Source organism: Trichomycterus rosablanca, chromosome 20 (genome assembly GCF_030014385.1).
Source record: "Trichomycterus rosablanca isolate fTriRos1 chromosome 20, fTriRos1.hap1, whole genome shotgun sequence".
NCBI lineage: Eukaryota > Metazoa > Chordata > Actinopteri > Siluriformes > Trichomycteridae > Trichomycterus > Trichomycterus rosablanca.
Window position 1 is genome coordinate 8,121,361 of NC_086007.1, and position 22,307 is coordinate 8,143,667.

The 22,307-nt window shown below is 37.4% G+C and overlaps 2 protein-coding genes across 2 annotated transcripts in view; one reads left to right on the forward strand and one right to left on the reverse strand.

The window, feature by feature from the left end:
- Positions 1 to 281: 281 nt before the first annotated feature.
- Positions 282 to 3,694, forward strand: tmem160 (transmembrane protein 160). Its single transcript, XM_063016912.1, has 4 exons — positions 282 to 543; positions 2,130 to 2,154; positions 2,434 to 2,526; positions 2,892 to 3,694. Exons 1-4 carry the CDS (start codon positions 307 to 309, stop codon positions 3,197 to 3,199), a joined length of 663 nt encoding a protein of 220 aa, XP_062872982.1. The 5' UTR covers positions 282 to 306; the 3' UTR covers positions 3,200 to 3,694.
- Positions 3,695 to 9,990: 6,296 nt separating this feature from the next.
- Positions 9,991 to 22,307, reverse strand: part of npas1 (neuronal PAS domain protein 1) — a 39,218-nt gene continuing 26,901 nt past the window's right edge. Inside the window, exons 6-12 of the mRNA XM_063016665.1 lie at positions 16,289 to 16,463; positions 15,766 to 15,878; positions 15,347 to 15,543; positions 13,418 to 13,524; positions 12,698 to 12,845; positions 11,664 to 11,776; positions 9,991 to 11,369 (exon numbers count right to left, since the gene is read on the reverse strand). Of these exons, the coding sequence (XP_062872735.1) occupies positions 10,429 to 11,369; positions 11,664 to 11,776; positions 12,698 to 12,845; positions 13,418 to 13,524; positions 15,347 to 15,543; positions 15,766 to 15,878; positions 16,289 to 16,463 (1,794 nt within the window). The 3' untranslated portion in view covers positions 9,991 to 10,428. The remainder of the gene's footprint in view (positions 11,370 to 11,663; positions 11,777 to 12,697; positions 12,846 to 13,417; positions 13,525 to 15,346; positions 15,544 to 15,765; positions 15,879 to 16,288; positions 16,464 to 22,307) is intronic.

Here is a 22,307-nt window from a genome sequence, read left to right on the forward strand (position 1 = left end):
AAGTAAGTAAGTAAGTGTAAATGTAAGAGTGGGACCTGGAACTATGTCCAAGGTGTTCCTGTCCCACCGCATCACAGATCTAAATGAAGCAATTAGAGAAAACTGATAAATGAATAAATAAATGAACGAATGACTGAATGATTAAACTGATTAAAATGTTTAACAGTATGACACACAGTGTGTTGTAGATGGCGCTGTTAGTATTTCCCCTCATACTAAAGCCACAGAGCTGCTCTTTTAGTGAAACTCGTTAGCAGGGGGTAAAGAGCAGAGGTCAGTAGATGTGGTGTTGTGCATGATAAAGCTATGGCTTCTCTCAGCTGGTTCTCGTGTAGACGGTTGTACCGGTGTGTTTATCCTCTGTGTACTGGTGCGATAAGGATCAGCGGGCAGCGTGGTGTGTTTATACCGGGCCGCTGTGAGCTTGTACCCGGGCGGCAGCTGCACAGAGCACCGCGGCGCTGGCAGTTTGAAAAAGGGACGTGGGGAAAAACTCGACCAGACCAACAACACCTCACTGAACTGGATAAAGCAGATGCTCTGGTAAATAAGGATTTAAATTCAGTATTGATCCTGAACTGCATAAAGCGGATAATCGACTAAATAAGGATTTAGAAGTTGATATTGTTACTGTACTGGATAAAGCTGTAGCTCTGTTTACTGGTACATATTAGTGTGACGATGCAGCAGCTGTAATAATTAATTGTAGCTCACCTGCATTTCATGTTGTAATGTGTACAATTTTTAACATTTATGGATTCGTTTATTTTTCACTATTAACTTTAATCTGATCAGGGCCACGGTGGGTCTAATGACACTTGCAGGAAACTTGCAGTAAAACGAGTACAGTGATTGTAATAGACAGGATGTTTGAGTATTCAGTCACACTGTACCTTAAGTAAAGCACCTGTGTAGTAAATTATTATAGTAAATAAATCCATATTTTGAATTTTCATAACTGTCTGCTAAAAATGTGTACCTGTGTAGTGGAAGGCCGGAACTGATCTCTAACCAGATTTAAAGTCTGAGGAAACTTGTATGGGATTTTGGCTTAAAGGTAGATGGGAATAGTTCAGGCTGGTTTTAAATGTTAAACGTCTAGTACATTGTGGTGTTTATGCCTAGTGATTTGGTGTTTGGTCTTTGAATTGGTATTTTTAATTGGACGTCAATCAAATTGTAAGTTGTATCATTTACAACACAAAATAATAAAAAGGCCCTTAAGTGGGAAACAGAGTAATATGTAGTCTTAATAATGAGTCCTTATATCACTGACCAAAACTAGCATTACTACAAAGTAATGTAAGGTTGGGTCAGTTGATATGACCTACTGAGGATCAAATGGAACAGAATGGTCTACCCAACCCAGTTCCTCATTTTCAGAAGTCTCTGTACAGGAGGGAAAGTGTGTCTCTTGAACACCTGAATTTGCATTGCTGCTAATTGGTGCACTGTTATGTGTTAGAAAGGTTGTAAAAAGTGCTCCAGTGCTTTAAAAACAAACCTTCGGACCAATGGAATTAAATGGTAAGTGTATTTTTAAAACATTTATAATAAAGACTGTACATTACTGTACTTGTATACTACATTTTGTCTTGTGAAATGGTTTATTTTAGTCCAGCTTCAAACAGGGATGGATTTACTCAGATGTAATCTTGTTAGAGATCATGGCTGGCCCCATGAATTTATTTTGCATTTATATATATATTTTTATATATATGCATTTTTCCAGCGACACTTAACACTATGCAGGTAAACAATAATCTGTACATGAGCACAATTTCAGCCCCACTCTGTGCTGTCTATGAGTGAAAACAGACTGGACCATCAATAAATAGGCATTATTTAAAGGATTCTGAAGGATATCTGTGACTATTTGTAAATTTGTAAATTTATTATGTTGGTGACATCTCGTATATATAAAAATAATGCCGTATTAACACATGGGAGTGAGATTCTAATGTGTGACTGTGACTTGTTAAGGAGTAGGAATAAGATAATTGTGTCCTGGTCACAACTAAGAAAGTTGTTGGAATTAGATATGCAATGATGATGGACAGTCATATTCTTAATTCTTTTAATTTTTTTTCTTACCATTTTCTAACCCACATTTTTCTAATTCTTTACAGATGCTGAGGAAGTCACATGAAACTGGTAAGAGTTAAGCTGCACATGAACAGTGTTAAATAAACTTGTTCAAGTAGGCACACAGTGTGCATTTTCCCAACCTCCACAAACTGCTTTTCATCATTGTTTAAGAAGTTGTTGCACTGCAGTCAGAATGTAGCTTTTAAAATTATATTAGGCTTTCAGTGCTTTACTTCTTTGTTTAGCTTAGTTTTGTAGAAACTGTAGCAGTAATTTGTATACCTATTCAAAGAGAATACTCAGACATCTGGGATAATGTTAACAGCATGTGTTTTCCCCCTACAGGCTTCCTGTCATGGTTCCGAAATGGTTTGTTGGCTACTGGGATTGGAGTCATTGCCTTTGTGCAGAGTGATGTAGGACGAGAAGCTGGATATGGTACCAAATTCTATCAGTTCTTTTTGCCCCCTTGTACTTAATAATGCGTTTATGCATTATTTGTTTGTTTTTATTTATCCCTTGTGTAATTATATCTTTTGTTGTCATACAAATGTACAGTACAATATAATTCTTTTCTTTGGGTATCCAGTTTGTTTGGTAAACTGGGGTCAGCCAATATATAAGGCTCCTGGAGCTGAGAGGGTTACCAAAAGTGCAAACATTTCATACTGATTAGGTTTGGTACATAACCAAAAGTTTTGACAAACATTATCATTCCCTGATTACAGGTTTGTTTCTGAATAAAATAATTTATAAAATCAATATTGTATCCCCCAGTAATATAGTTACCATTGTTGTTTTAGCATTCTTCATCTTGGGTGGACTGTGTGTATCGTTTGGTGGAGCATCCTACATGACCAGTTTGCTGTCTTTGAGGAGAATCATGCTGCTCTCTGTCCCGTCTGTGCTCCTCCACTCCACAGTGGTGTTCAGTGCCGCCCTCTTCTGGCTGTGTGCTGTATCACTTTACATAGGCCGGCTCGAAGTAGAGATCATCAGAGATGAAGATGAGGACGAAAAAGAGGATGGTGGTGATGAAGGGAGTGTGTGTACAGAGTGTGGGGCTCGGCAAAACAGGCGCCATGCATGTGACAGAGGCCAGGAGAAATAATGCAAAGACTCATGGGCATTATTAAATTTTGCTCCGATCATCCGTCTGATCCTGTACATGTATATAAATAGACAGAAGGTAAACGTAATGTTACTTTAACAGAAGTGGCAATCCATTGTGTTATTATGCTGGTTTATTATACAAAGATTGAAGGGCCTGCTGGGGCTATTGCTTTAAACTGGTCTGTTTTCTTATTGGTGCATAAGAATCAGGGCTAATGAAAATGTGAACCCTTTGCAAATAATTAGATTTCTGTATTAATTACATGTAAAAGTGTAAAAGGTTTGAACATTACAAACCAACACATTCTGCCTAAGTTAAAAAACACACAATTTTACTTTTCATGTCTTGTATATTAAATAATATTTTTTTCTTGTGGTGAAAAAATGGAATAAGAATGTAAAGTTTGCCCGATACATTTAACCAATAACTAATCATTATGTGCTTGGTTCATGCTCAACTAATAGCAACCCATTAAATAAAATATCGAACCATTACTGTGTTGTTTATTGCCAAAAATCAGCTACATGTAGCCAGTGTGGAAAAAAGGAATAAAAAGTACATGGACATAAGGAAACATCATATGACAGAGACTTTATATACAGGGTTTGATAATAAACATGACTACTTATGTCAGACGTTGGGTGTTCAAAGCCCTGTGATAGATTCCAACCATGCGCCCAGTGTTCCCTGGAGGAACTAAACCCACCATAACCCAGACCAGGATAAACCGGTTAAAGAACTTATGAAATTAGTCTTCCATCACAATTGTGATCAGTGGGGTTAAGGTCAGGTCTTTGTGTAGGCCACTGACATTTCTCCACACCAAACCCAAAAACTGTGTTTTTATAGTAAGTGCACTGTGCACCAGAGCATGCTGAAAACATGAACATGCATTTTCTCAACTGCTGCCACAAATTCATTTATTTGATGTTAAACACCCCTTAACAGTGGGTGTGGCTTAAACACCTGAACTCAACAATTAGCAGATGTTTTAATACTTACACTACATATAATGTATAGGGCTCTTAAATTTTAAAACTAAAATACTTATTAAGAAATGACATGACTGAACAAATAACAAACAGCTGTTATTTTGTAACTGAATTGTGACATGGAATTTATTGTTTTTCATCGTGAAACATGACATTCAGTGTTTTTGTGTGCTGATGTCATGGGATTATAAACTGTTTGCTGATGCATGACCTTCTGTGCTATTTACTGTACATAATGAATGTATGAATATGTACATAAACAGACTCTAGACCAGGCAAATCTAAGTGTCTTATCTTTTTAAAGAAGATATACTAATGTGGAAATGACAGGTCAGGTGTCTGACAATACCTCAATTAAAATTCAGCATTTTAAAATACATTTCTGTCTTTTGCATCTGCAGCGTCTGTGCTGTTACAGCAAACAATAATTTGACATAATAATACCCATAATAATACAATTACACCATGTTTAAGCCTTAATAACACTTTTTTTTTTTTTTTTTTTTTAGGCTGTAAGTTGATTTTGTTTAAGTGTGTCAGCCTAATGAAGCCTTGTTCAGTCATAGATGATTATTTCTCATCATGTAACAGATGATGCTGCCTATGAAGTCTATCCCAAATAGTTTTTTCTGCAGACCCTAGTTCACTCACTCACAAGTGGTGGTTTTATCCTATTACACTGTAATCAGTAGTGTAACCATATCTGTATTTGTATGTCTGGTTGCCTGGTTTTGAGAATGAAGACAGAACAAAAGGCATCTCTCCATCCTCTGCTCATGGTAAAACTCTGGTAAGACTTACTTTTCTTGCCTTGGTGCAGTTGGTTCGTTACTGATTCTGGGTGTGTCTCAGTGCAGCACTGGGCCCGCAGGCTTGTCTTCTTATATCTCTAGCTCTTTTTCCACCCCTCCCTGGGCTGCGTCTGACTGCGCAGCTCTGTTTGACATGCAAAGCATCTGCGGGGGCCGCCACACTACTAAAGGGCACAGCACCCAAACACACACTCCGGCCAGACCTCACCCTCCCAGCAGTACCTGACCAGATTTCATAAATGAGGTTCCACAGCTTGAACGGTTTGAGGCTCACGAAAGCTTTAAAATCTAAAAATTTATAATGAAAAACTTTTGCATTTAGATCAATCAACACCACTGTGGATGCCACTCAGAACCAAAAAACACAATGAACCCACTCTGGCTATTGTATGTGCACGTACACACGCACACGTACACACGCACACATACACACGCACACATACACACACACATTCGGCTTTTCTACCCAACAACTCCGCTTCTTTAGTATGCAATTCCTTTAGTCGTCAGGAGGGAATGATCCCCACACTAATGAACTAGGGCCTGCCACTTGAATGTAAAACAGGACTTAACCCATCTTCAATGTCATAGCCCCTCCCTGGGGTTCCTTGAAACAACACAACAGCGCACGCCTAGCGTTTCAATCACTCTGTCCGCCTTTTGTCTCGACCCTGCAGCCTGTTACTTTGACGGCGGCCCTCTAACCGAGCGAGCTTCAAAGCCGAGTGCTGAGAGTTATGAATCTATATGCAGATTATGACCAGTGCTGTTCAGATTGCTGTACTCCAGAGAGAGAGAGAGAGAGAGAGAGAGAGATGACAAAGAATAGTAGCATGGCTTAAATAGATTTAGATGGAGCAGAGGCACTTTATCACTTCAGTAGTCCAGAAGTAGTTTTGCAAGTTAACATAAATCCTGTAATTTTTTTTATCAGATTTACTTTTCATTAAAAATTGATTTGCTTACTTAGTTTAAAAAAATCTTTCATATATTCTAAGTGGAGAAGCTCAGCCAAGTTTTAGTCATGTTTCATGTCCAGTGCTTCTTTCATACAGCAAAAACAAACATTATAAACATTCATTCTACACACACTGTGCTAAAGAATTTGGCAGCCATATTAGTCCACTTTACCTGCACTTTAAAAATCTCTTCAGGCAGGATGTAATTACACTTCCAAGAAATATATACAGTAACATAGCACAATTTACCACATTTACCTGCAACAACATATTGCAATTTACATACTTTTCTTATCCTTTACTGTTGGAACCCCTAGCATATAATCTGCTATTTCTGGTGTGAGAGCCCTGCAGTAAACAAAACTTGTCAATTTATTATTTTCCCTATCCTCCTTTATATACACCCATAGTTCTTACATGTAATAAAACAACCACAGCTCTGGGTTTTTAAATATACTGAGTCACAAAGCTTGTAAAGACTGAGCCTTTGGTAGATCCTACATTTATACCCTCTCATGTTTTCAGTTCACCTGCTTATTGTGAAATGTTTCAAAGCGGTGAACAATGATTCTGTTAACTCTTCACCTTTATTTTGACTGAAGATGAAGCATCTTTGGCTGGAAATAAAAAGCTCAGTGCATAATTTAGGATATTTCATATATAGTGTCATACATTTACAGTGCTTCGCCACCAGATAGCACCAGACATTTGTTGGTAGAGCAGTGTAAATGCAAAGCTATCAATCTCATCTGCTTAGCTGGCATTGTTTTAAAATAAAGATGTTATTGATCATATTACATTTCTATTTATTTTAAAATTGCATGGAATTAGACTAAACTTTGAAAAGAAGCTTTATGCGTTTACTTGTGTTTGCCTAAGAGTGTCCTAATGCTATTTTAGATGTTCAGCACTACATCAACCTGAGTTGTAACTAACTTACTTTTAGAAGGGAAAATCTCTCCACACGACTGTTTTTTTGGTACTGTAGGAGGTTATCTGTGCTTCTGTGTCATTAATGACCAATTATTTATAAAATGCCTGTAAAATACCTGTGGAATCAACATTTTTTTCTCTGGAATTAAATGACAAGAAACTATTTATATTCATACAATAGATCTGGTAGAGTTTTAACAACAACCACACATGAATGAGTCCAAGATGTACCATATGAAAAGCTATTTTTAGGTTACAATCCATTTTCAGATTTTGCTTAATAACCTGTCTGTTAATGATGTGTTTTTTTACTGGTGTGTTATTTAATACTTTTGTCCTTGTGACTTTTAGCACTGGCATTTTAAAAGATGCTTTTATCCAAAGGGTTAAGGGCCTTGCAGAGGGGCCCAACACTTGCTAATTGGCAGTGATGGGGCTTCAACCAGCAACCTTCTGTTATCAAGTTGCAAAAAATAAGGTCAAATCATTTAAATCTCAAAAAAGCCATAACATACATGTTCTGTACAAGTCCATGCAAACTTTTGACTGTATAACCCAAAACATATAAAATAAATTTCTTTCTGTCTTTTTCACACCTAAAGCCTTCATCATGTCATCAATTTAAATATAAGAAAACACTTCACTACAGGAATAGAGTTTATTACCTCTCATCTGTATTGTCATTATAATAATCTTTACATATTTTAATTTTCAATAAATGTTGATGCTGTAATTTCACAAACATTTTAACTTTAAAAGGTTAGATTCACAGTGATGGCAAAGGTTAAGAAACCACATTAATTTCATAACACATTACATTCGCACATACAAACTCTCAGTTGGTTGAACATAAAACACTTGTGTGTTAAGGCCTAGCCCACATTAAAACTGATAAATCTGAAAATGCTTTTTGTATTTTTTGTCATACTACTGTTTTAGTCTTGTGTGTTTTTCATCTACAAGAAGACAACATGCTGGGCACAAGCCCTGTGTGTCTCATCCATTACCTTTGTCATTTCCACTTTTCCCACTTTTAATGCTGCAGTTGTATAGAGTAGACTGAATTCATATACAGTCCCCACCAAAATTATTTATCCCTAAAAATGAATGGTTAAAATGATTTATCTTTATCAGTAAAATAATATAGCAAATACTATATTTTAGACTGATATTTAACAGGTTAATATTGCCATGTCAAAATTATGTGGCAAAAAAAGAAAAAAACATTTCAGATTTCCCAGTGTTAGTGTGGGCTAAGCATTCAGTATAAGCCACAAACAGCTTATCTTTAGTTAGTTTTAAACTGGTATTTTCATTTACATTTAAAAATGATTCATTTGGCAAAGACACAAAATATGTGTAAACTCTTCTGATAACAAAGAATGGACACAGAATACCAAGTATTTTACCAAGTAAAATTAATTGTTCACTGAATGATATGAACATAAGGTGGGTATGCTCATTTTTAGTAACCAACCACACCCAGGGCTGAGCGATATGACAATATTAATTTGAGGTTAAGATATAACAATGTACTGGTCTACTAGTATTGATTCAGCGTAGTTATAACACTGACCAAATCCAATGTTTTTATTTACCATGCAAATAGATTGATTGTATTAAGTTTGATATTTATTCGAAAAGTGCTGATTGGATGTTAAAATTATTATGATTTGAGAGTAGGTACTAATCAGATGCTATGTTGTACCATAAAACAATGTCAAATATCTAATTGAGTTTAATTAAGTTATAATGCTTATAATGTTTTTTTCAGGACCATGTTCACATTAAAGTTTTATCCCTGTTTTGATTACCTAGTAGTGTAACATCATTTCATTCCAAGCTGCCATTAAAAAGTGGAAAGCCTTTACAGTAGAGTGAAGGCTTTTGCACAATTATTGTTTTTGGATCATTCACAGCATGTCTAGTTTATACAGTTTATTAAGTTACACACACAAATAAGTCCACAGATTTCATGTTTTAAGATTCTGTTTTGTCATATCGCCCATCAGCAATCACATCCTTACTTAAAGTTTCTAACAGGTAGTTATAAAAGTATTTTTTATTGACCACAATCATTCCACTATAGAGCTTTTTATACAGAAACAGAAGGTATTGTGGTCATTAATGAAGTGCTATATATTCAAAGCCTTATGTGCTTGGATGTGATGGATGATGTACACCTTTATCATTGTTACTATGCCGCTCACATCCTCTAAATCCATGGAAGGAAGGTAGTATAATATTAATTGTTCACAATATGTGTATAGGGCTTCAGAACCTTGCATGTACGCAGTCTTTAAATACCAAATCTCTTAATAATAGTAACACTTTCTGAATGGATCACTCAAGTGATTTTGTAAGCATTAAAAGATGAATGTGGTATACATTTGTAAAAGTAAAAAATATTACAGTGTTTGAGGGATTAAAACCTGTAGCTAAACTCCAAGAAGAGACTGTGCTTTCTTATTTAGCCATGTTTTTGGCTCAGAATAAATGTCCAAAGCAATTTCATGCCCAAAACTCAAGGGTCTTTTGTATTAGTTTATTGTAAATATTTCCCTCTGGAGTTGCTGATGTGTGTAGATGATGATGATATTAATTTGTACAGTATGGCTTTTCCTGCATATCCCGAGAGAGGAAGACCTGTGCAAATGCATGAGCTCACCAAGAAGGATGCTGGGAAGACTGTAACAGACCTGCATCCCTTCCCTCTCATTTTCTTCAGGATTTTCCTCCAAAGTTGTGCCATCTTCAGGTAACACTATATTCAAGATTTATATTGATAACGCAACATAACACATACATAAGCTCTTTCTGACAACGATTTATAGAAACATTCCAACATGTCGGATGTCATTAATACTGCTTTTGTCGATTTAAGTGGCATACATTTTTATGTTGAGGTAAAGTTGTATTATACAGAAGCCATATATAGTCCTGCACCTTTCACACTGCTGAAAATAAAGTTTCGGCTCAAATAAATTATGTTGCTTTCACATGAAACACTTATTTGAGATGACAACTTGAGATTACAATTTAGTTCTAATGGAATTATGAATTACAATTGATTGTTGTTTTAGCAGACCTGTTTGCAAATATAGTTTTATTGTTTAATGTAATATTTATGAGTTTTAAATAAAATACTTAATAACAGGGCTACATTAAACCCCTGTTCAGGACAGCTCTTTAGCTACAGTAGTTTTGTAACCCTAAATTTAGTCACACAATTTAAATTCTTACACTATACGTGCTGAAGATGTAAATGTAAAGGATAATACCGTGTCGTACAGCACCAAGAGCTTGTTTGCACTGGAGAGCTTGTTTTTTTCTCTCACTGCCAAAAAATAAATCGCCCCATTTTTGTGCCTAATGGTTCTTGGTGGCTCCAGATCCAGTGCAACCCTAATCAGAATGAAGCAGCAAAAAATTAAAAGGATTTTGAAGGTTCATGTTAGTTGTCATGAAAGTCTTATGTAGTTGTCATGTAGCTTTATGAACACCACCCTAAGTAAACATTTACCCATATTTCAGTCCTCCTCTGTCCCTGCAGCTCCTCTCAGTCCATTCATGCAGAAAGGCAGGGATGGAGGGAAGGTTGGATCTGAAGGAGAGAAGCCACTGAAGGGTGGCAGAGCAGCAAGCCTCTGTAGGTGTGGGAAGAAGGCAGCAGATTTGGATGTGTGGTCCAGGCGCTGCGTCTCAGCATGGGCAGTGGGAAGCTCTGGAGGAGCATAACGGATGGTGCTTGGGGCATATAGACTCTGAGGTCCAGGTGGGCCAAGGGCAAGCGGGTGGAACAGAACTCTCCCAGCTGCTCCACCTGCGGCTAGTCTTTGAAGGAGCTCATAATCCGGACCTCGTCTGCTGTGAATAGAGCGTTCTTCCCTGGACAGTGGTGAAGCTGAGATAGGTGAAGATGGGCTAAAAAGAGCTTTAGTTGGAATAACTGTAGTGACTGATTCAGGATCTTGGGAAGGAGAGCTACCACCATTGACGCCTCCACTCGTGGCATTAGTGTTGCTCCATCGGTTCCCGTTGGGAGGACACACCCCTCCTAGTATCTCCTGCTCAATTTTAATGTTTGACCTGGCAGTGCTAGTAACCACAGTCTTAAGTTGCTGGATTACAGCACGGCCATTATGGACTTTTCCTGCATCACCCACCTGTTTTATGGCTCCGTCTTCACTCTTTCGCTTCTTGCTGTTGTGCTCCCACTCCTCTTCCTTCTCCTCCTCTTCCTCGTCGCTCTCACTGGCTGAGTCCGAGGAGCCTGACAAACTGTTCTCTCTTTGCCGGAACACCTCCAGTTGCTGTCTTGTTTCTGTTGTGTTTTCAGAGCTTGACAGGTAAGACCTCTTCCTCTTGTTGTCTGATTGGTTTACGGTTGGGTGAGTGCATGTTTCTCTGCCTTTGCGCTCAGGTTCAGTTCGGCTACCCCTGGCCTTCACTGGCTGGACACCACTGGAAACTGAAGAGCAAACAAAACTGGCATTATTTATCTGCTCAACCATTTACTCTCTACAGAGAGAATGTAACGTACTGGTGAAGTCATATTCAAAATTACTGGCTTTTTTAGGTTTGGCTTATACATGTTTTAAACCTTTATTACTAGATCTAATTTGACCCTGGGTAATAAAGAATGTGTTGTTTTCTGCATTTGGATATATTCATTTCCCCATGCACTCTAGTAAGCACATTTTTCTAGTTAAAGAACTGAAGAAATTACAATCATCACTTGAACTAAAGTTGGCCATGCATATACCTTGTGCTTTTGGAGAGATGTCATGGGTGGTGGAATTTGTGCGAAGACGCTCAGCTTTGAGGGTTTCTGGGAGTTGCAGTAAATCCAGTGAAATATCTGGCATTTCTGTCAGACTAAGAAAGGAAACAGAAATGAATAGATAAACATGAACTTGTTGTGTCAGTTTTGAACTGCTGATTTCTGAAATGTTGTACATTAAAAAAAAACTTAATAAAAATAAAAATAACAATAATTATTATTATATTATTGCTGTTATTCAATGCTTATTACATATTATTATTATTATTATTATTATTATTATAAGTAGTAGTCATATAAGTGCAAGATTACATTTTCTGGCAGCTTATTATTTGTAATTAGTAAATAGGTGCCTTTAATAAAGATTGTAGCTTCAACAAGTAATGTTTGGCATTTAGTTTAGCCAGATTAAAAAAAAAGATAGCTATACTGTAGCTGAACTATATTCTAAAACTTGTATTTGCATTTTTTAAGTAGCTCGTCCAACACTGACAAGTTTTCCTATCTCCAATACACATACAGCACTGTACACACACCTCCTTTCCACACTTAAAACCTTTGTTAGAAGTGCTGCTCCAACAGGGTGCTGCAGAAGTTAATTAGCTCTCATAATTACAACGTTAATTAACTAAAACACCATTCAGCCAGAAAATCTTGACATCCATTTGGTCTAATTATATATCTCCAGTCCAATTATCATTGTAATTCAGCCTGCTTGTCTGATTATTGTCTGCCCTCGTTGTGTATAAGTGTGTGTGTGTATGAGTTTGTAAGCATGTTTGGCACACAAAGATACACACACAGGCACACACACACGCTCACCTATGTGCACACACAGACATGCAAAAAAAATAACTAAATGTTGCTGTTTGAACTTATTACCATACTTTTTTACACATAAGGCACTCACATGCACACACACAAACACAATGCTAAGAGGGCAATCAGCAACCCTCTCCTGAAACAAAATAAACCCAGTCACAGACATCAATCTCATACAGCCATTAAATGCTGACCTGAGGATGTAGTTGACCCAGATGACGTTGCGTTCGTGGGGTGCTTTGTGATTAATGGACACAGTGGCACAGGATTGAACCCAAAGATATCCGCCTCTCTTCTGCAGCCAGCGGTAATACCCAGTCACCACCTGCCCCTTTCTCAACACTGTGCAGACAGCCAGAGATAAACAAAGAACAATTAAGGTAAAGGGTATGATGAGCTACTGGCAAACTGAGCGCATCTGTGTTTTGGATAATCTTCATTTGCAGTTCTGTTTATTTTTTTGCTAATTTTCTTTTTTCCATCTGCCAGATCCTGTAGTGTGTCACACAAAGGTTTACATAGATTTGCTATATATATATAGATTTTTTATATATATATATATATATATATATATATATATATATATATATATATATATAGTAATATCAGTTACAGTTACATTAAGGTTCAAGAAAATTAGCCAATCAGATTTTTTACTCCTTTTATCACCTGTACCGACTTTTATTAGGAAAGGGTTTGTATATAGGGTTTGTTATTCTCATTCAACCATGCACTGGACTAAACACCTATAAATTAATCAATGTTATTGACTACTGAAACAGACGTTACAAAAGAAAAAGAAAAGAGTGAGCATAAACATCATAAAAAACACAGACAAATTATGTAACACTCATACAGAAAAAGAGAAAGAAAGTAACATATAATAAAGTCAGAGAAAAGAAAACATGGCTTACAGTCTTCATGGCTCTGTCGGATAGTGTCCAAGTCTTCCACATGAATGAAGTAGTAGCAAGTGTGTCCCACCACCTCAGCTGGGCTCAGGTCCATATATTCTGAAATCCTGCATTAATCACACATTTATAACCTTCTATATGAGCACATAAATGTTTCATAAGACTTTAAATGATCAATTAATGGGTTGATGGGAATGATCACTGTTGATGTGCAGCTGGAGCTTTCTAGCTACGATAAGGTCATTGTGCCCTGTACATCATAAGGCTATCAAATAATCAGGATTTGAACTCTCCTGACAATAGGGTACAGTGGGGCCAAAAGGTATTTAGTCAGCCACTGATTGTGCAAGTTCTCCTACTTAGAAAGATGAGAGAGGTCTGTAATTTTCAGGAAAAAAAATCCAGGAAATCACATTGTAGGATTTAAAAAAAAATTTTTTGTAAATTATGGTGGAAAATAAGTATTTGGTCAATAACAAAAGTTCAACTCAATACTTTGTAACATAACCTTTGTTGGCAATGACAGAGGACAAACGTTTCCTGTAAGTCTTCACCAGGTTTGCACACACTGTAGCTGGTATTTTGGCCCATTCCTCCATGCAGATCTCCTCTAGAGCAGTGATGTTTTGGGGCTGTCGCTGGGCAACACGGACTCCACAAATTTTCTATGGGGTTGAGGTCTGGAGACTGGCTAGGCCACTCCAGGACCTTGAAATGCTTTTTACGGAGCCACTCCTTCGTTGCCCGAGCGGTGTGTTTGGGATCATTGTCATGCTGGAAGACCCAGCCCCGTTCCATCTTCAATGCTCTCACTGATGGAAGGAGATTTTGGCTTAAAATCTCACGATAAAAATCTCACCCGTTCATTCTTCCCTTAACACGGATCAGTCGTCCTGTCCCCTTTGCAGAAAAACAGCCCCAAAGCATGATGTTTACACCCCCATGCTTCACAGTAGGTATGGTGTTCTTGGGTTTTTCTTCTTCCTCCAAACACGACGAGTTGAGTTTTTACCAAAAAGTTCAATTTTGGTTTCATCTGACCACATGATATTCTCCCAATCCTCTTCTGGATCATCCATTTGCTCTCTGGCAAACATCAGACGGGCCTGGACATGTACTGGCTTAAGCAGGGGGACACGCCTGGCACTGCAGGATTTGAGTCCCTCTCGGCGTAGTGTGTTACTGATGGTAGCCTTTGTTACTTTGGTCCCAGCTCTCTGCAGGTCATTCATCAGGTCCCTCCGTGTAGTTCTGGAATTTTTGCTCACCGTTCTCATGATCATTTTGACCCCACGGGATGAGATCTTGACCCCAGAGGAGATTATCAATGGTCTTGTATGTCTTCCATTTTCTTACAATTGCTCCCACAGTTGATTTATTCACACCAACCTGCTTGCCTATTGTAGATTCACTCTTCCCAGCCTGGTGCAGGTCTACAATTTTCTTCCTGGTGTCCTTCAACAGCTCTTTGGTCTTGGCCATGGTTGAGTTTGGAGTCTGACTGTTTGAGGCTGTGGACAGGTGTCTTTTATACAGATAACGAGGTCAAACAGGTGCCATTAATACAGGTAACGAGTGGAGGACAGAAGAACTTCTTAAAGAATAAGTTACAGGTCTGTGAGAGCCAGATATCTTGCTTGTTTGTTATTGACCAAATACTTATTTTCCACCATAATTTACGAATAAATTCTTTAAAAATCCTACAATGTGATTTCCTGGATTTTTTTTTCTCATTTTGTCTCTCATAGTTGAAGTGTACCTATGATGCAAATTACAGACCTCTCTCATCTTTCTAAGTAGGAGAACTTGCACAATCAGTGGCTGACTAAATACTTTTTGACCCCACTGTAAATGATTTTCATTACACCACCTGAAATAGAATGTATCAATATTATTATATGATCAATAAGCACTGTGATAAGACTTTACCTGTTCTCACAGTAGGTAATCTGAAGGTCCATGTTAACCCGAAACACAAACATGTGGCTCTCCATGCGCACCTCATTAAGAGTGGAGGGTGGGAGTGTGTGAGCAAGAGCAAGCAATCCCATTGGCCGATGGAGTGAACGAGAGGAGCCTGGCATGAGGGCTAGCCGACAGCGAATCCGGCCAGTTACATGGATCACCTAACAGCAATGAGCAATAGGATAACATTTATTCATAAAATTTTTAGGCTTGGTCCAGGTAGCCCATGTGTTTATTATAAGATGTCTTAGAAAGTGCATTGCATTAAAATTCGATGGTAACCATTCTACAAAAGTGCTGTGAGTATCGGCAATGCAGTTCTGAATAATTTCAGCACTACAAAGCATTTGGAAAACCTGGCATGTATGAGAGCTTAGACTCACCTTATACCCAGAGGATTTGACATGGAGGCCACGCTTAGTAAGGGTGGATTTCATACGGACAAAGAAACCTCGCTCAGCTAGTTCATCCCCAGATGATAGAGGGCTGGAAGGGGCTAGAGCGAAATACCAGAGGATTATGAGATCACATGAGAGTTGCAGCTCTGTGCAATACGTCTGTGTTATAATTGTCTACATTTAGTAAAGTGAGATACATTACTGGAAAAAAATCTTTGTACAAATACACAGTTATATGTGAACACAAAACAAATAGCCAGAGAATTATAATAAATACTGAAAGAGATACAAGCAGGAATATACTCTACTGGATTGGTAATGGATTGAATTTTAATTTCCACTTTAACATCATAACATGCAAATTTAGATTTTGGTAAACAGAAGAATTCTTAAAAATGCTTATTGGGATCATGGAAAATGTAAAAAGAACCTTTAACAATATTCACCCTAATGTTTTAATCAAAAATAACCAAACTAATTTAATGACAGATTAGTAGTAAGTGGTTACCTGGTTCAGGTGTCCCAGCCAGCGAAGAGGTGGAGGCAGAGCTTGAGACACTCTCTTGTGCAGTCTGACAGCCCATTTCAGAACGAAGGTGTGGTTTAATTCCCAGTCGCTCCGCCATCTCCACGTGGTCTGCAGGATGGATGTAGTCAAACACACTACTGCCTGTCAACTCCACCTATAACACACACAAACCCATGTACAGTCAATGTAAAGTGCTATAAGAGAAAAGACTCCAAAGTCCAAGCAAAGTCAAAAGCTTTTCAATGTCAAGCATAAATTACATACCCTGCAGGGCCGGCGCTAGGGGGGGGCTGAGGGGGGCATTGCCCCCTCAAATTGTGTCTTTGCCCCCCCAAGCACAATGCAAGCAACGGCTATTTTTAAAATTATCTCTGAACCAATCACAAAAATGCATTTTGTTTTACAGTGTGAAGATATTTCCTTGCTTATTCCTGATTGGCTCTTTGAGTCATATAAAAATCGGCAGACTGCCCCAAACAGTTCAGTTCGGCAGTATATGTTCTGTTAGTGTGAGCGAGAGACAGGTATACTGGTAAACACTTTTTTTTTAAAGAATTAGTATTCTTTTATTTTCTTTATATTTTAATTTCCCAATAATATAAATATTCTCACTCATTCCTATTTCCACGTTTGAATATTCTCAGTCTGTGTGTAGGTACATTTGTCAGCTTTGACTTAAATTTGTATTAAAGCCTTTCAAGAAATAGAGTTGTTCTATTAGTAATGGCAATTTAATTAAGGGGGCGTATTAAAATGAAATACAATTAGATAATCTTTTTTCTCCATTTACATAATCAACATGTATTTTTTAATCATTGGGTTTTAAGTTTAAGTTCGAAAACATGCATTTTTATTTCTTTACCTCATACATCACTTTAAGCCAGTATCAATAGCTTGGCTGTCATCATTCATGCACAAATCAAGCCTTGAATATATTTCTGGCTTCAAAAACATGACTATCAACATGCCCCCTCATTAGGTTTTACTGCCCCCCCCAAGCAAAGCAGTCCAGAACCGGGGCTGATACCCTGGGTAAGAAAAATGGACTGTTTTCATGACAGCATGGGAATCTTTTCTTGTGACTAAATCATTGGAACAAATACTACTTTGCCCCAAAAGCCCATATAGAAATTCTACCGACTGTAGACAGTGATACCTATGTACATTCATGCAGCTGATTTATAACATACCTGTTTTTGGTGGTTTTTATATTACACTTGATCCTCTGGACAAATTTGGTTTTAGCATTAAGTAAGTAAGAGTTTAAGATTAACTAAGAGATTTCTGTCTGACTCTGGCTAAAGATCACTGTTGCATGTACTTATTAAGTCTGTTTATACAGTGGAGAGAAACAGGTATTTAATCACTATTGTAAAAATCAGACACTATAAATGACCCATTCCTTTTTCAACCTATTAGATTTCACCAACTTTTACAGCTAGACACATCGATTATAGAATTAATGTGTGGAAGTACTTTCACTTACTGTTTTAGAAAGGTGTAAGCACAAAAAAATAAAATAGTCCATTGCAGGGTATCACACAATTATCAATTTACTTACTCATTTAATCCTCTACAATTTAAAGTATCCAATCAACCTACTGGAAGGGAACCAGAAAACTTAGAGGAAGAGCACATGCAGACAGTACCACGGACAGCAACTGGGGTATGAACTTCAGGTATCCACACACCCTGCCTGCTGCACCAGTGTAAAATGTAATTATTTACATGGTCTATTAATGGTAATACCATGTGAATACCATGTGACAATCAGAATAATTTTTCAAATGTAAGTCTCAAGTCATATAAACTTCGATCCATGTTCTCTTTCCTCAGTAGCTTCTTTATCCTGGGCAGTATAGTGGTGAGTCAAGAGCCTATTTTAGTTCCACTGGCTGGCAACAACAAAGAATACACCCTGGACCAGGCCCAGTACATCACATATTCACTTATTCACACTTACTCATACCTATGAGCAGTTTTTCTTAGAGGAGCTGCCTAAGACGAAGTACAAATAAAAAAAAAAAGTATCATCATTCGTACTCTTTATTTGTTTCACAAGCTGCTAGTGTTGGCTGGATTTTTTGTGAATCATAAAATAAAATTACGAGGGATGCTGAGTTTGAAAAATCCATCAGCCTTGCATTTTTTGATAGTCTCAAACCATTGCACCTGGCACCTATCATAATATTCCATTCACAGGCACATAAATCTATCTCATTGCCACTTCACTATCTCAAGCCTTAAAAACACTTAAATCCTTGCTAATCCTATTTTATCTTCTTCAGACACTTCAGAGTTTTAAGAGAAAACAGACCCAAATGTGTCAGTTACAGTGAGAGGAAACAAGAGTTCAATCACTTTTGTCTTTGCTGTTTTATACACTTCCAGTGCATGGCTATGCATGGACATCAAATTATGTGAGCTGAATTACTGAAATAATGCTTATGTGCAAATTTTAGAAGAACATCTTTGTGCTTTTTATCAGAAGAGTTTTGTGTGAAATTCATAAACAGAGTTGACTGTGGTACAGTTCATCTCTGTGGTTTACTGTGTAACTGTTGTTCTTGCTTCTTTCAGGTGTTCCTGTTACTTTTTTCCAGTGACTAGTGGGTTTTCTAATACCTTTCTTATAATTAGATCAATTTGTGAATTAAGGTTCTACATGCAGATTATGAAACTAGCTGTACTGACAGAGATGTTTAAGGTGTTTGCTATGCCTCTGTAGCGCTTTATATTTTATTGGTAAATTATTTTTTTCTATTAGAACATTAACCATGATTGCTAGTTGTAATTTTACACACATACTGGTTAAATAATTAACCATTTTTATGTAACCTTTATATATAAATAAATATAAATAAATAAATCTGTATCTGTACATCAGGATACATTTTTTAATACAGTTTCTGAGTCGGAAACCTTGGAGAAACAACTCTTTCACATTGACCCGGCAACACTCTGTAAAGCATACATACTCACACAAACAAGCACATACACACATTGCTGTTGGAGCTGCAACTAACATCAGACAGATAAAAGCAACCACGGATATAAAACATTAACTATACCATAGCACGACCTTCATGTAATATTCTATTTGCTACAGATTACTAAATGTATAAGGGAAGTCTTGGAACAGAAAAAAAGTCAGGGTTATAGAACCAGTCTTCATCCTTCCAGAGATTTTGCACTAAAACCAACAATCACAGAGGCAAAGAAAACTGATAAGAATCCCATCCTCTTTTTGTCTGTTTCATAGTTAATTGCTTAATTAGTTTAAGATAAAAGTAAGACTGAGATAAAAGTCACATTGTTCTTACTTCCTTTCCTTTTTAGATCTATTAAAACCCAATCTCCTTGGGTCAGATTTCATTCCATCTTGATAAAAAGCCAGTTGCTCCCTCACACCCTTGTCGTTGGGACATACCCATTTATTACAGGATTAGATCCATTTACTGAAGGATTTTATAGGATTTTCTGCCCACCTTCAAGGACACTAATACGTGCAAAGCAGGCTGGGTTAAATCGGACAAGTAAAAGGAAAGGAAAAAGAGGTTGGAAGAGTGAAAGCAGGTTTAGGGGTAACAGTTAGAAAAGTGGGTTTTCACTTATTGAGAGATAAAGCTGAAAATATGTGGTGTATTTTAGAGACAGTGAGCATAGGAGACTATAATGCATTGTGTTTTACTGTAAAGGGTTTTAGGCATTGTTTAGAGTGCTATCATTTTGATCAGTATAGCTGCCTCACCAAGCTTTCCAGCAGTAGTTGACCAAAAGTATATGAACACCTGTCCAAGTTCAGATGTTTCAGCCAAATCCATTGTTAACATGTATATAAAATTATATGCTTTCTAGAGAAAAGGTCCTCCCTTGTTTGAGCAATCTCAGCTCCACTGGACACAATTGGGAAAAATTGCAATTTTAATCCTGACCTCACAAACACAATATCTAATAAATACATGCCACAATCTTCTAAAAACATGTTTTAGAGGAGTAGAGGCTGTTATAGTTGCAAAGAAGCTCTATATGAATACCCTTAATTTTGAAATGGGATAGGAACAAGGTCAAGCTCAAGGTCACATACTTTAGATCATGTTATGTAGTTTACCTTTATTGAACCTACATGCTTGAACTCACACCTCTTTTAAGGCCTCAGTATAATTTCTTATAACAACAAACAAAACTAACAATAATAATAATGCTACATTAAAAACTTCCACTTGTCACAGGTTTATCTCATCACACTATTTCTAATAAAATAACATTATAAAAAACTAGTAAATCCTAAATCAAATGTACAAAATTATAAAATAACATGCTTGCAAGGAGTACGTTTCTATGAGAGGAAACACTTATAGTGAATGGAATCCATGAATCGACCCTTTTGGGGACTGACTACCTGCTTTTGGATCCTGCACACATGCAAACCAAACTCATGTTGGTGACTTGATGAATAAAAGTATAGAAATTGTTCATGTTAGGAAAATAAAACAATGTAGCATTATAAATCTGCGTCACCAATGGGTTGATAATGTATTTTACGTACTGAGAAATATAGGTAAACTGATAGCTTCCATTCTTGTAGTGATGTTACTGACCAGTAGTCTTGACAGTAGGACTAAGAACTTCAGAGTTGGAAGATGAGCATGTGAGATACAGTGACAGTGAATAGAAGAAGTGATAAAGGTACAACACAGTGGGAAATATCAGATCAGAGGAAAACCTTTAGTTGGTGTACAAGAAAAAAGAGAGGAAGAGAGGAGGGTGGAGGTGACGGGGTGGGGGAGACATGATATAAATAATAGCAGTGCCTTTAATATGTATGAGGCATCTGGGCAGTCGTCCACAACACACTTTCAGTCTGCAGCTGACTGATGGCAGAGAAATGGAGGACGAGAGAGATAGAAAGTGGATGAGAGAGAGACAAAGAGAGACAGTAAGGGGGGAGCACAGAAAGAGGGCACAGCATACTAACCAGGCCTGAATTAATTTCCCACCCTGTTTGGCCTGTTCCACCTTTCTGTTATAGTTGCGAAGATAGTAGAAGAGAGATAGATAGATAGAAGAAGAAACTCAACCCCTTGTTCTCCACCTCTATCGCTATACCTTGCACTTCCCCACCTTTATATCCTCACCCAGCCGAATTATCTCTACAGGCAGCAAAGAACATAATCTCAAGATAAGGGCAAATGTCCGGGCCTAATCTGTTTAAGGAACCCCACAGACAAGTGAAAGGCCAAGGGGGATTAACCAAGGGTCAGTTTACAGGGACACCCTAAGGGGGTAAGTACAAGTACAAGGTCTGGTGTCTTCTTATGAACAATTTCTTTTGCAAAATTAAAATATTTTTTGGCAATTTAAGAAATGTATTAGCCAATTATTTACATTTATTTTATTTTTTTATTATGATTTTAACTTAATGTTTTACACTTTGTGGTTACATTCGTGACAGAACAGGTAATTACTGCTTACACAAGATTCATCAGGTCAAGTCTTTAATGTCAAACACAGTCATGGACAATTTTGTATCTCACTTGCATGTCTTTGGACTGTTGGAGGAAACGGGGAGAACATGCAAACTCCACACAGAAAAGACTCGGACCACTACACCTGGGAATCAATCCCAGGACCTTCTTGCTGTGAGGCTACCCATCAAGCCACCGTGCCACCGCCAATTATTTAAATACATTAAAATAGCAACTAGAAATTGGTGTTTAAACTAGTAATAGTAATAGGTGTGTGATGGTTTAGGGTGCTTTGTTGTGACAGGACCTGTGAGTGTCCACTCTACATTGAAAAAAATTTGAAGAGAATGTAAAATAATCTGTCCATGAGCTAAAACTGAGAAGTAATTAGGGTATGCAGTAGGAAATTGATCAGCAGCAGAAAAATAAAGTTTATATCAAAATGGCTAAATAGGAACAGATTAGGGTTTTGAAGTGGCCTTGTAAATGGCCTGAATTTAATCCAGTATAGATGCTGTGTTAAGACCTGA

What these genes read in the sequence shown, in the direction of transcription:
- tmem160 (XM_063016912.1), top strand. Translation starts at nt 307, where the DNA reads ATGGCTTCTCTCAGCTGGTTCTCGTGTAGACGGTTGTACCGGTGTGTT. An exon ending in GAGGAAGTCACATGAAACTG is followed by an intron (nt 2,155 to 2,433) that starts GTAAGAGTTAAG and finishes TTCCCCCTACAG; the next exon opens with GCTTCCTGTCATGGTTCCGA. An exon ending in AGGACGAGAAGCTGGATATG is followed by an intron (nt 2,527 to 2,891) that starts GTACCAAATTCT and finishes TTGTTGTTTTAG; the next exon opens with CATTCTTCATCTTGGGTGGA.